General features: G+C 49.5%; 1 protein-coding gene across 2 annotated transcripts in view; it reads left to right on the forward strand.

Moving 5' to 3' along the window:
• LOC140896147 (uromodulin-like) overlaps positions 1–13,620 on the forward strand; it is an 18,375-nt gene extending 4,755 nt beyond the window's left edge. For both annotated transcript variants that reach the window (XM_073307406.1, XM_073307405.1), the window contains 8 exons: positions 1,337–1,403; positions 3,760–3,927; positions 5,292–5,497; positions 7,303–7,460; positions 8,448–8,693; positions 10,948–11,107; positions 11,927–12,071; positions 13,492–13,620. In XM_073307406.1, coding sequence (XP_073163507.1) covers positions 1,337–1,403; positions 3,760–3,927; positions 5,292–5,497; positions 7,303–7,460; positions 8,448–8,693; positions 10,948–11,107; positions 11,927–12,071; positions 13,492–13,583 — 1,242 coding nt within the window. In that variant the 3' untranslated portion in view covers positions 13,584–13,620. The remainder of the gene's footprint in view (positions 1–1,336; positions 1,404–3,759; positions 3,928–5,291; positions 5,498–7,302; positions 7,461–8,447; positions 8,694–10,947; positions 11,108–11,926; positions 12,072–13,491) is intronic.
• Positions 13,621–13,962: the final 342 nt, after the last annotated feature.

The raw sequence follows: 13,962 nt of genomic DNA on the forward strand, positions 1-13,962 counted from the left end.
TCTGATTCCTCAGTCTCCTGCTCCTTGTCAAGTCCATTAACTTTAAGGCAAAGTGAGTGCAAAATGCTATCACACCAGCACCGTAGCATTTGATACCTACTTTGCTGAGGTATAAATGGCTACACAAGGTGCAAGGCAGTGGGGGAATCAGCTCCAAGAAGTGCAGCTGTTTACTGCTAGCTCTTTTAGCCTCTCCAGAGGTTGGCCTGCCTCAGTGCTGTAGGAGTCATGTACTAACAACAGTGTTTCTAGACAGTATGCTATCCATAGATCTCCTAGCGCTCTAGTAGTATCTAGAGATAACGGTAGAACCTACTTCTCCAGATTTTTAGCCTTGTGCCGTCCTTAACAACACGAGGGCAAAACAGGTGTAAAATGCTCCCGAGTCAGGATGGGGACTACGTATACCTGCATTGTCCCTGGTGTTAATGACTGCCCAAAGGGCAGGGCAATGGAATCCGACTGGAGCCCTATCCACTAGCCCACACTGCCTCCTAGCAAGCTTGCCAATGAGATGGCTCCTTCTGTGTCAAACTGTTACACTCCCAACTGTCTATTGTAAGATCTGTGGAGCAGAAGGCGGCCTTGACTCCTTGTCCTTTATCTGTTTGTTTGTGATGTAAATGTACATTCCCTTCAAAGCCACACTCTTACTCTAGCTGTGTAAAGTATCCGTGGGAAGATGCTGTTCCTCTTGTAATTGACCACTTTATTTATAACTCCTCTGAAGTGGAAAGTGAACTTCCTGAGGAGGAACAACTCTTTCCTTTCTCTTCTGTTTGCACGGGTGCCTCTACTGTGTGATTTCACTGTAAGTGCTTAGCTGTTACTACTGGCCTGTAGTCACTTGTCTGCTTTTATTTTTGTCTGCATATCCTCTAATTTGGGGACTCTGATACCACAAGCCCAGTGAAGTAGCCCTATTGGCTAAGACGCTTTAATGCAGGACAAAATCCTGCCCTGCATGTTGTAGGATGGCTGATGAGTAAGTTTTTGCTGCTCAGACCCTTCAGATCTTTGGTGATTGGCAAAATAACAATAGAAGACACATCTGGGAACAGAGGAGACCAGGAGATCCCAAATTAGAGTTAGTAGCACTGATGGTCAGGGTAACAGACTCCTTCAAAAACCCAGGAAAGCAATGCTTGCTGCGAAAAGAGAAGTATTCTGAGTGGGTGAACCTCAAAGTCCATATTGTCTCTGCTTTCTAGATAGGTTCAACATCTCAGCACATTCTGCTGCTATCAGAAGACTTTTAAATGGCTGCATGTGTTTCCAAAGGCTACTGATGAGCATGTTAGAAATCAAAATAAGCTGGAGTCCATTTGCTTTTCAGGAAGTGACTGTGATGTGCCTGCTGCTGCTCTCGGCTCCCTGGCTGCCTGGCGGTGAGAGCTACAATAGTGAGTCCCTCTATTTACTGGCCTGTGGGATGAGAATTAATAGTGAAAACAAGAAGGGTGAAATCCTGATCTGTATCGGAGGATGTGCTCAAGCTACTTATCCAGAGTAGGATTAGCACTGGTCACTTTTCCCAAGAGCAGAACGAATTTGGGTGGCTGAGGGGGGCGGGTGGAAGAACACCAAAAAAAAAAAAAAAAACCTGGCAAAGGATGCTAAAGCTTTGGGGCCAGAAGTGAGATCTTTCTGCCTTCTTGTCAGCAGGAAGCTTTTTACCTGCCAAGCCAGAGATGAAGGTTCTGCATCTCCTGTAACAGTTGAGAGCAGCCACTCCCCACGCTGAGATTTGGATGCTAATGACCTCAATTCTAACAAGGGGAAGTACGGACCCTTGAACATTCCCTCTTGGTAGGCACTGAAGAGGAATTGTCTTTCAGATGTAGTGTCCCAAGGCAGTTCAGCCATTCATGTAAGGCTTCTCTCGGGAACTAAGCAGTGACTTTAAATAAGAGCAACTTGTCCTGTGGTTAAACAAGGGTTCCCCTCATGGCTGAGCAGAGCATGGGCTCAGATTTAGTGACAGGCTAACTTTAGAATCATAGAATCTCAGGGTTGGAAGGGACCTCAGGAGATCATCTAGTCCAACCCCCTGCTCAAAGCAGGACCAATCCTCAACTAAATCATCCCAGACAGGGCTTTCTCAAGCCTGACCTTAAAAACTTCTAAGGAAGGAGATTCCACCACCTCCCTACGTAACGCATTCCAGTGTTTTCACTAGGTGCGTGGTGAAAAGTTTTTCCTAATATCCAACCTAAACCTCCCCCACTGCAACTTGAGACCATTACTCCTTGTTCTGTCATCTGCTACCACTGAGAACAGTCTAGATCCATCCTCTTTGGAACCCCCTTTCAGGTAGTTGAAAGCTGCTATCAAATCCCCCCTCATTCTTCTCTTCTGCAGACTAAACAATCCCAGTTCCCTCAGCGTCTCCTCATAAGTTATGTGTTCCAGTCCCCTAATCATTTTTGTTGCCCTCCACTGGACGTTTTTCAATTTTTTCACATCCTTCTTGTGGCGTGGGGCCCAAAACTGGACACAATACTCCAGATGAGGCCTCACCAATGTCGAATAGAGGGGAACGATCACATCCCTCGATCAGCTGGCAATGCCCCCACTTATACAGCCCAAAATAACATTGGCCTTCTTGGCAACAAGGGCACACTGCTGACTCATATCCAGCTTCTCGTCCACTGTCACCCCTAGGTCCTTTTCTGCAGAACAGCTGCCGAGCCATTTGGTCCCTAGTCTGAAGCGGTGCATGGGATTCTTCCGTCCGAAGTGCAGGACTCTGCACTTGTCCTTGTTGAACCTCATCAGATTTCTTTTGGCCCGATCCTCTAATTTCTCTAGGGCCCTCTGTATCCTATCCCTACCCTCCAGCATATCTACCTCTCCTCCCAGTTTAGTGTCATCTGCAAACTTGCTGAGGGTGCAATCCACACCATCCTCCAGATCATTTATGAAGATATTGAACAAATCCGGCCCGAGGACCGACCCTTGGGGCACTCTGCTTGATACTGGCTGCCAACTAGACATGGAGCCATTGATCACTACCCGTTGAGCCCGACAATCTAGCCAACTTTCTATCCACCTTAGTCCATTCATCCAGCCCATACTTCTTTAACTTGCTGGCAAGAATACTGTGGGAGACCATGTCAAAAGCTTTGTTAAAGTCAAGGAACAACACGTCTGCTGCTTTCCCCTCATCCACAGAGCCAGTTATCTCATCATAGAAGGCAATTAGATTAGTCAGGCATGACTTGCCCTTGGTGAATCCATGCTGACTGTTCCTGGTCACTTTCCTCTCCTCTAAGTGCTTCAGAATTGATTCCTTGAAGACCTGCTCCATGATTTTTCCAGGGACTGAGATGAGGCTGACTGGCCTGTAGTTTCCAGGATCCTCCTTCTTCCCTTTTTTAAAGATGGGCACTACATTAGCCTTTTTCCAGCCATCCGGGACCTCCCCCGATCGCCATGAGTTTTCAAAGATAATGGCCAATGGCTCTGCAATCACATCCGCCAACTCCTTTAGCACTCTTGGATGCAGCGCATCCGGCCCCATGGACTTGTGCTCGTCCAGCTTTTCTAAATAGTCCCGAACCACTTCCTTCTCCACAGAGGGCTGGTCACCTCCTCCCCATGCTGTGCTGCCCAGGGCAGCAGTCTGGGAGCTGACCTTGTTCGTGAAGACAGAGGCAAAAGAAGCATTGAGTACATTAGGCAGCTTGCCTTTAGCTTACTCCACTATAGCCGGTTATTCACGATGCACTTAAACATTCACACGTCCCTCTGCTGTAGCTGATCTGAAGAAGCCCCGTCGCCGAATGGAAGAGGCTGCCCTCCGTCCCAAGAGAAGCCCGAGATTCTGCTTTCCGAACCCATGTAAGCACCAGGGAGTCTGCCGGGTAGCTGAGGAGAAGCCAAACTGTACCTGCAAGGCTGGTTTCACTGGGACATTCTGCCAAGGTAGGACTGGGGCAATGCTGGGCATGGGTGGGGTGCGCGGGTCAAGTCTAGCAGTAGTGAGCGCTACTCAAGCCACTTGGACAAATATGAGGGGGGGACTTTCCCTTTTGCACTCTGGTGAGCGCCTTTCTAAACGGATATGAGGAAAAGATTTGCTGAACTAGGAACCATTTCATGGGAATGGCGTGGGAGTCCGCTGATTTCTCGTGCAAAAAGGTGCGGGCCTGTGATGTGACTTGTGTGTACGCTTGCATAATGAGTGGGGTGGGTGGACACCTTCCTTTTCAGGGGAGCAGTGGGTGTCTGGACATGGGGAGGGAGGGTGGGGTCTCTAGCCCTTCCCATGCTACCCTGCTCTGTGGATCAGAGATGGCCCAGCACTTGCAAGGGGTGCATGGAGCTGCTCTGGTTGTAGAGATAAAACCCCTATCAGTCAAGCTAGGATTGCTCCTGCTGGTTATGGCCCAGTCCAAGGCTTTCTCGGTGAACAAAACTGGGCAAACTGAGAGGATTTGCTTGGTTGCTCTCTGTTGGGAATTACTCTCTGGAGTCACTTCAGTTGTAATGAGACTCGTGAATGGTGACAGTCACAGAGGAGATCTGGCCTTAAGAAATGTGAAGCCCTGCACTTAAGGAAAGGAAACTACTGTCCCTCCTCTCCTCCCTTCTTGTAACTAAGCAGCTCCAGCCTATAGCACTGCATTAGAGTTAATTTTCCTTTCATCTCACACCCGTCCTCATGTTTCATGCAATGGACACTTCTGCTGTGGGATGGGGAGACTGCAATGCCTCTGAGACTATCTCTGTAATTCCAGGGGCCTTGCAATAGGAGGAAGCACAAGAACCACTGTCTAGTAGCATCCCATAGCTTTCCTTGGTCACTAATGGACTCTGGCATAGCAAAGTCAAGTGTCCCTTGAGGAAAGTGAGCAAAAAATCTTGCTTTAGACTAAGGTCTGAAGCAGAAGCACTTCAGCCTCACCTGGCTTCCCAGGGTGATAGTGCTGTAGGGTAATGACTGCACAGACATCGGTCACGGGGATTAAATGTAGCACCTCTGGATCTAAAAGTGGGAGCCCTCTGCTGTCCTGAGTTAAAAGGCCATGTCCCTCAGCTTGGAGGCTGAGCAGTAGACTTGGAAACATCTTGGTGTCTAACCACTGGAGAGAGACAAGCTCCCACTGGATTCATGTGGGTTCTCAATCTCTTCCACCCAGCATCCTTTGCAGGGCTCTGAAAATCATTCTTGGCCAGCAGTGAAGTGAGGGACACTCTCAGTATACCGGTGCTGGGTCACACCATAGCTCACATAGGGCTCCTTCAGGCCTCTTCCTTATGGCTATTGCAGATCGCTTTTTCCCCAGATGTGGTGCTGAAACTGCAGTGTGAGGAAGATCACATGAAGATGATGGTGAGAAAGGAAGTGTTCGAAGTGTTGAAAATCCCCTTGGCGCGGGTCCACTTGAAGAATGGTGCTTGCAAGGTCTCCGAAAAGGAGGAAGATGGAGCAATCTTCTTTGCAGCCAGTCTCACTGGCGAGAACCATACCCTGTGTGGGTCAGTGATTCAGGTAAGGTGGGGTGTATCTGATTAGATCTTGGGAGGGGAAGCCATTCTGAGACAAGACACAGTGGTGAAGGGGTTCTAGGTATTTCTGCTCTTCCTGTTTTATCTCTGCCTTGTAGCATTAGTACCCAAGTCCTAGCTCTAAACGGAAGTCTTCTCAGGAGAACTGGTAAGGTGGCTAATGTACACCATTTAACTTAGTCAATGATTCTTTCTGGACCTCCACTGAGTTGTTGATTGCGGTTTGAGGGGGCAGTGCTTGGCTACTTCAGCAGAGTATGGGAGTCCTGAGTTTCTATTTCCCAGCTGAGAGTAACTGTCTTTGCAGCAGCTATTGTATGTATTAAGATGGAATAAATGGGCTAACACAGTTAACATAACCCAGTCACAATCCAACAGTCAATAGTATCAACTGAGGTCCGGGAATTGATATGCAGAGTCCTCCGCCTGCTTAGCATCATGGCAAACACACTATAAAATTAATGTCACAGGTTATTAAAGAGACTTTTATTGGACCAAAATCTGTTGGTGAGAGTGACAAGCTTTCAAGTTTATACAGAGATTTTCTTTGGACCTGCATAGGTCAAAAGTTTCTCTCACCAAGAGAAGTTCTTCCAATAGAAGGTATTACCACACCCACCTTGTGTCTCTAATATCCTGAGACCAACAGGGCTACAACAGCTCTGCAAATGCCAAAGATTAGAACTTTTTACTGATTGAAATATACAAGAGGAAAAGAATCAAAACCAATTAAAGAGCATCAAAATGGAAATTGTCTTGCACAAAGTCCCTTTTTGGAGACTGAATATGGCTTAAAGCCTCTTATTGAGCCGAACAGTCCTTGGTGAGGAAGAAAGAGTTAATTCTATTCAATTCTGAATCAGGCATGATAGCCCCTTTCCTGCTTTAGACCAGACTAAAACCACCCCCCTCCCCGCACCCTCATAATTTTGTCCACCAATTAGGTCTAATTTCCAACACACCAACTTTGGTTAATTTCCAATCCTCTACTCCTCTTTACTAGTCATTAATCTGAATGGTATCAGCAGATGCTTTCTGTTTAAACTAAATCCAACTTTGTCTCCCTCTCACATCTTCTCTTAAACCGTTTCATACAACAAATCCATTGACTATTCATCAACCTTTCCCCACTAGTCATCAGTTAGGTTAATGATTAAAGTAGGCCTGCTAGGCCCCAATTATTGTGATTGCTGTCAACTTTCTGTCCCATAGCAGGACTGTGTCCCATTCTAGTGGCTGGACTGCAGAAGAAGAGCCTTCCTTTTGCCAGCTAATGGAGGTCTTCCTCTATCTCAAGATATAGGAGGCTCCTTCTGGAGTCCAAGGCCCTGGGTTCTGTACCCTGCCACACATGGGGTGTGGATTAGCTGAAGGTCTGTGTGCAACATATCGATCTGTTTTGGTGCTACATGCTTAGCCATATCTAGTGCAGTACAGACGTGCCACTACCAATCTACTACATACAGTGCTGTCTTAATACAGAGATCTCCCTTATTGGGGAACAGATGACTTGTTCTGGGCCAGATCTCGAGAGGCACACAAAAATTAAAGGCTGAACTTGAGATCTGCCTCTTTGGACGAGCACCCAAAAACTCCAGCTGAAATCAACGGGTGCTTCTAGCCTTCTAGCTGCTGGGCTACCTACAGTAGCTGACCTACTGCTAGCTCTAACTGGGTTCCTGACCACCTTGCTGCAGGCAGGATGGGGTGAGCCAGACTGAGTGCAGAGAGAGAGACATGTTCTTGGCATGAAGACATGTCTTAAATACTCTTTCTGGCCCATGTCAGCAAAACAGGTCACACGTGTCTTACGCCAACGTGATGGAGTCAGACACGGAGGCTACGGGCGTGATCTCCAGAAGCAGCCTTGTGCGAGTGCACTTCTCCTGCATCTACTCCTACGAGCGGGTGGTCCAGCTGCCCTTCTCCCTTACTGCCATCGACACGTGAGTTGCTTGTCTTCCCCTCTCCTCTGGACGGGCATTTCCCTCCTATACTAAGTGCTCGTTGGCTGCCGCCCTCAGGTGGCCGAGTTTCACTGGTGAAGCTGGATGATTAAGGCCTGATCCCCGGTGGTGCTGAACCCCCACAATTCCAGCTGAAGCCGATAGGAGCAGTGGGTGTGTGGCTCCTCTAAAAATAGGTCTCATATTTACAAGCCATTAAAGGCTGTAAACAGCTGTAAAAATAGCTTCTGTCGATAAGATGAAGATCTGCCAGGCCACCAGGAGGTGCTGGTGAGCTTTGAGAGCTGTGTGTGTCACATCAAGATCCTGTACCCTCACTTCGTACAGAAGAGGCCCTAAATGCCTGACTTGGACTGGCTGAAAGCCGCCTTCCTGCCCCCTGCTGCACTGGGCAGCTTGCCTGAAGGGGCCTGTGCTTTCAGTAGCACGTGTTGCAGGCAACTGAGATATTCGTCAAGATGTGACATCCGATTCCTGCCTTTCTATCTGCCCCTCCACTGCAAATTAACTAGCTTGCAGTTCACCAAGTGAGCTGGGGGGAGGGTGGGGGGCAGGACGGTGACCCCCATCAGACTCCCTGCCACTTGGTGTGTGTCGGGGAGAGACCCTCTTGGGAGACTGCAGATGGAGACGTCTTGGGTGCATTCTTCTCAGATGCCGCTGTTCGATACCCCAGTGGGGCAGTCTGGATGGGAGCTGCTCTCTCCAGGGGTCCCTTGTGCAGAAGGGCTGCTCTTTCTGTTCTCACACCAGGTGTATCTGGGCAGGTAGCAAACTGTGCGTGAGTGTTGCTAAGGGTTGGCGATGGGACCCTGGCTGTAAGGAGAGCAACAGACAGGCTTCCCTGTGGGCAGAAGCTGGTGGCATGTGGGGATCTGTCTGCAAGCTCCAGAACTGGATGCTTGGTGGCTGCCTCCATTCTGCCTTTTTCTAACTCTGGGCCTGGTCTCCCTGATCTCCTCCTAGGCTGGTGAAGTTCGTGGTCAAAGAGGGGGAGTTCAACGTGACCATGGCCTTGTACGAGACCTCCGCTTACCTGCAGCCCTACCGGCAGCAGCCCCCGGCCCTCCCCCTGTCGGAGTTCCTCTACATCCTGCTGCAGCTGGAAGGGCAGAGCCAGGTGCGGTACTTCCTGCTGAGCCTCGAGGACTGTTGGGCCACCCCGTCAGCAGATCCCAGCCATGACGTGCAGCACCAGCTCATCGTGAAGGGGTAAGAGCAGCGGTTTCGAGCTCTCCCCAGGCTCCTCACCATGGCGAAAAGCCATGTGCTTTACTAGCCCTGATGCTAGGTAATTCCGGGAGGGGAGGAGTCCAGGTCCAGGTTGCCGTGACCGTTCCACCGGAGCGACAAGATGTCAAGTCTTCACTGGCTGGCTACGACCACAGGAGCCATGTCAAGACTTTGTAATTGCCTAGCAGAGAAAATGAAAATGACCACTAACCATGTGGCATGCGGAACGAAGTGCAAAACCCACCTCTTCCTCCCACACTTCATCTTAAGAGGAGGAGTGACCGTAATCTAGAGATGTTCAGATCCCAGAATGATTCTGGGGAGAAGGCCCTGCAAGAGAAGCCGGCTTATCTCCTGAGCATGTCCCATCTTTCATATCTGTGGGAGAAAGTGCTCGCTCCCTCGATCTTTTCCCCCATCCCAGCACCTGGGACAGTTGGCCACTACTCTAGTGCACTCTGGCATTCATGCATTAAACGCAACCTGTCTTGTTTTAAAGCTGCCTTGTGCAATCCTAAGTGACTTCCTTGTTTGTATCGTGGTAGTAATTGAGCCCTTTGACCCGTCGTGGACCCAGGAGTCTGTTGTGGCAGGTGCTGTACAAACACCACTGCAAAGCTGGTTGCTTTCTTGGTAACTCTCTGCACAGTTGTTCGTAGAACAGCATGTCAAAAGGCAGCCTGAACCCGGAAGACCTTCTAGCCTGTGTTACTCTGAGATGTAGCTTAGTGTCCCAAAGGAGGATGCGGGAAATCAAGACTCCTGAAAAGGATGCGTTTCTGGTCACAGTCATGATCTGACTGGATTCTGGAGTGAAGCTACCTCTCCACATAGCATCAGGAATATAAATAAGCCATTGCTGAGTTCTCTTGCATGGATAAGGATAGTGAAGCAGGGGAATGGGTTACCTAGGGAGGTGGTGGAATCTCCATCACTGGAGGTTTTTAGAACAGGCTGGACAAACACCTGTCGGGGGGGGTCTCTGTTTACTTGGTCCTGTCTCAGTGCCGGGGGCTGGACTGGGTAATCTTTTGAGGTCCCTTCCAGCCCTATGTTTCTCTGAGGGAGTCAATGACGGGGGTGCATGTTACTGTCCCATGCAGCTTGTGATCCAGCACATGGTCTAGCAAGACTAGTTAAAACTATGGGGCACAGGCCTGCAAGGGACATGAACAGAAGTTGGATACAGGGAACAGTGACCCAATTAAAGCAGTTTGAGCTGTGGGCATGCAAACCACTAATAGAACAGTGGAGAGCCCCACAATGCCATGATGATGCATAACCACAAAGCACAAGCATCCTGATACACCAGCCTTTCATCAGAGGCAGCGTGGCCAGAGCACTGGACTGGGACTTAAGAGACCTGGATTCGATTTTCAGCTCTGCCAGTGACCTTGGCAAGTCACTACCCCTCTCTGCCTCAGTTTCCCCACTGTAAAGTAATATCCTTTTCCTTGACCTGCTTTGTAAAGTGCTTTGAGATCTACTGATCTGTATAGGCATTATCGCCTCCTTGGCGGTTGGGAGGAAGAGAATCTTTTCTTGCTGCTGTAAGGTAGGACTGAGCTTAGACCGTTTCTTTCCTCCCCCATCTATGGGTAGGGAGTGACTTGGCAATGAAACTCTCAGGTAGAACAAGGAGCACCCTTCCCCAGAGAGATGCACACAGATGCAGGCACGTAATGCTCTGAAAGAAACATCCCCTTCGTTGCTTCCTGCTCATCATGCATCATCTGGAAAGGGGAAGTGGCTTCCCTGCAGAGTTCAGATAAGGAATTAACCCAGAGGTCACAGCTGGTCAGAACTCAGCATTGTGAAAACTGGAAACTCTTCTTGGTTTCAAATTTAAAAAGAAATTCTTCCGGGGGGAGAAGTGGAAGCATGACTGTTTCTTGTTCCCCCCAATTCTTCCAGGGGATGGGGAAGGGGAAGAAAATGGGGGGAGGGGAAAAACGGGGGTTAACATTTTTGAATTGAAAACCAATCTGCATTTTTGTCCAAAGCCATTTTCCGTTCATGCTGGCATTCTTCCTCCCTAAAAATCCCCTACCTCTACCTGAGACTGCATCTGGCAGCTACATTTGACCCCCACTGCGTAAAGCCAGACATCTCAAGGGCAAAGCCTTCTCCACTGAAAGACCAGGCGCTGCACGGGGACTGCTGGCACCTCGTGGTGTAAAACTCCCCAGGCTGACTTGGCTCTTGAATCTCTTCCCCCCCCCCCCCCCCGCAGGTGTCCCCGTGATGAGACCGTGATGTACATCAATGATATCGGAAACAGCACCATGGCAAAGTTCAGCTTCCAGATGTTCCAATTCATCAACTACTCGGAGGTGTTTCTGCACTGCCGAGTCCGCCTGTGCCTCCCCGATGGCCCCGAGCCCTGTGCAAAGGTGAGGTCCCCTCTCACTGCGAGCGGGGCTTGTTGGAAACCCTTCTCCTCTGAGCTGCCTTAGCTGTGGCAGAGGGCTCTGCTCTGACCCTACGCTGGATTCAGCTAACCGTTGGCTACAGGCCTCTCCCTGTGGAACTGTTACTTAACAATAAGGATCCGTTGGACCCGTTTTCTTTAAGACTTGCCTCCCTTGTGGGGCCTGTAAATCGGATAGTGGGACCTGCACAGGAGAGCACTCCTGCAGCATGACCATATAGGGCCCTTATCTCTGTCTGTCTATCTGCATTACTACAATGCTAGCAGCTCTAGTCACAAGCCAGGACCCCGCCGTGCTAGGCAGGGTACAAACACAGACCAAAGAGACTGGCCCTGCCCCCAAAGAGCTGACAATCTGCACTGGGCCTCAGATTTGCCCCAGTTCTTTCAGCAGCTCTCTGGCTCTCCTTGCTTCCAGAAAGAACAGAGCATGATGGTGCTTCCTCTTAAGAGGCGGCTGCCCAGTGATGGAGGGCCTCTTCTCCTTTCCCTCAGAGCTCCAAGATTACATTATGGAGGGCTTTTACTTTAACCTCCCCTTTAATGATAGCTGGTTCCATCCAGTTCATTGGTCTGCCTGGCTGCTGGATAAATGAACTGAAAACATCTCGTGTACCTAGTAGAAGGTTCCTGGGACCATGCAAGTGGAGGCTTTTCACTGCCAGTAAGTTGGGCTTGATCTCCAGAGGAAGGGCTCTTCCTACATGGCACGGGAGGGGAAAAAGCAAGAGTCCCATCCTGCCCCCGTGTCCTAGCTTTCTTCTCTCTGTTCTGCTCACAGCAATGTCCCAGGAAGACGAAAAGCAAGAGGGCACTTGAGGAGGACTACAAGAAGATTGTCTCTTATGGACCCATCCATCTCCTCGCCTCTCCCCTTTCTGGAGCACGGAGTGCTGAGTCGGGGACAAAACTGCAGGACCTTTGGGGTATGTATGTCCCTCCTGGATACCTGTACAAAGCCAGTTGAGTAGGAACAGTCCAATCACACTTGCCCCCTGTTACATATAGCCCCGTTAAAGGAGGCTGTTAAGATCTCTCCCCTGCAATGTGGCAGTTTGGGGTCTTTCAGCCTGTCACATCTCAACGCTCCTATATTGTGTTCTGCAGTGACGAAGTCTCAAGATGTAGAATGTGTATAGAGCCTAGTCTGCCCCACCGAATCTGCCTCTTCCTAGACCAGACGTCTGCCATGGCACAGAGTCATTTGGAAGACCAGGGAATGGCTTGGAGGAGAGGAGCTGATGGCAGGAAGCCTGTAGAATCCAGTGATTAAGGGCCAGGCTTTTCGAGAGCTTGGTGCTCCACATACTGAGTGCTTTTGCAAATTGGTGGGTGCTACGCTCTCTGGAGAATCTGACCCTAAATGTTATGAGTGAGGGACTGGTTAAGATCAGGGCTTCAGATTTTTGGTGTTAACTGACAAGTGCCAATAAAACATCCAGATCCAAAAAACAAAATTGGTGTTTATCCAATAAAATGCTGGAAATAGTGATTTGTACCTAGAGAGCTTGTCTACACAGAGCAGTAATGCGGACTACAGGAATGTGACTTCTAAAGCACACTGTGTTGTGCGTGAATTGGTCTGTGTAGATCTTGCCGATGCACACCAAGGTTCCCGAGCGTGCTGTAACATTTGAAGCTGTCCTGCATTAATGTGCACTGGCGAACATTACAAGGAGATGACTCACTATGGTATGAGTGTAATAAGTATTGTGTATATCTGGGATCGGCAACCTTTGGCCTACAGCCCGCCAGAGTAAGCCCCCTGGCAGCGCTGGGACGGTTTGTTTACCTGCCACGTCCGCAGGTTTGGCTGATCGCACTGGCAGCGGTTCACTGCTCCAGGCCAATGAGGGCTGCAGGAAGCAGAGGCCAGCACATCCCTCGGCCCATGCCGCTTCCCGCAGCCCCCATTGGCCTGGGACGTTAAACCGCGGCCAGTGGGAGCCACGATCGGCCAAACCTGCGGACACAGCAGGTAAACAAACTGGCCCGGCCTGCCAGGGGGCTTACCCTGGTGGGTTACAGACCAAAGGTTGCTGATCCTGTGTGTGTGTGTGTACAAAGTGCCTTGAAAAACTCCCAATTTTGGGGGCCATCTACATTAAACTCAAATGGCTGAAAATAAGCCCTAATTCAGAGACAGCCTTGAAGTACGCAGGCCTTATGGGCCAAGTGTGTCTTTGCTGTAGAGCAGTGTGTCCTACTCACTGGTGTGGAGATCAGTAGCCATGATGGCTCTTGCCTATCACGAAATGACCCCACCTTCCCAGGCCTACTGCAGTGGCAGGCTCTCGACTAAGGAATACAATTCTGGTTCTTCCTTGTAACTGCTTTCTTTTTTAGGGCCACACCTGTGGATTCCTGGTGCCCTGGTAATGCTGATCATAGCCAGCCTCTTTGTTCTGGTTGCTATCGCTAAAGCCATGAAGAAATGAGTGATATCAAGAGAGCATAATTTCTAAATAAACCTGCCACTTGCAAAGAGGGTGTCTGTCTGCTTCTTTAAACAAACTTCTCTGGAAGAACAGGCTGCTTGTTTAGAGGAGGGAAGCTGGTATAATACTCAAATCGTTCAACCACTTGAGTCTCTTGGCTGCTTATGTTCTCTTGTGCCTATAGCTGCTGACACGGAGCAAAATTTCCCAGCATATCCCACAACATCCAAGCCCCTATGAGCAAGCGCTGTGCTGGATTTACAAAGCTTAACCACTCTATGGAAACAAAGGTGGTGATGGGTTGGAGCCATCAGCTAGCAAACAGGATATTAGGGGAGACTTGCAAAGGGCAGTGAGGTGCTCGAGCCCATTCCAACCA

The sequence above is a fragment of the Lepidochelys kempii genome, chromosome 12 (assembly GCF_965140265.1).
Source record: "Lepidochelys kempii isolate rLepKem1 chromosome 12, rLepKem1.hap2, whole genome shotgun sequence".
NCBI classification, from domain to species: domain Eukaryota; kingdom Metazoa; phylum Chordata; order Testudines; family Cheloniidae; genus Lepidochelys; species Lepidochelys kempii.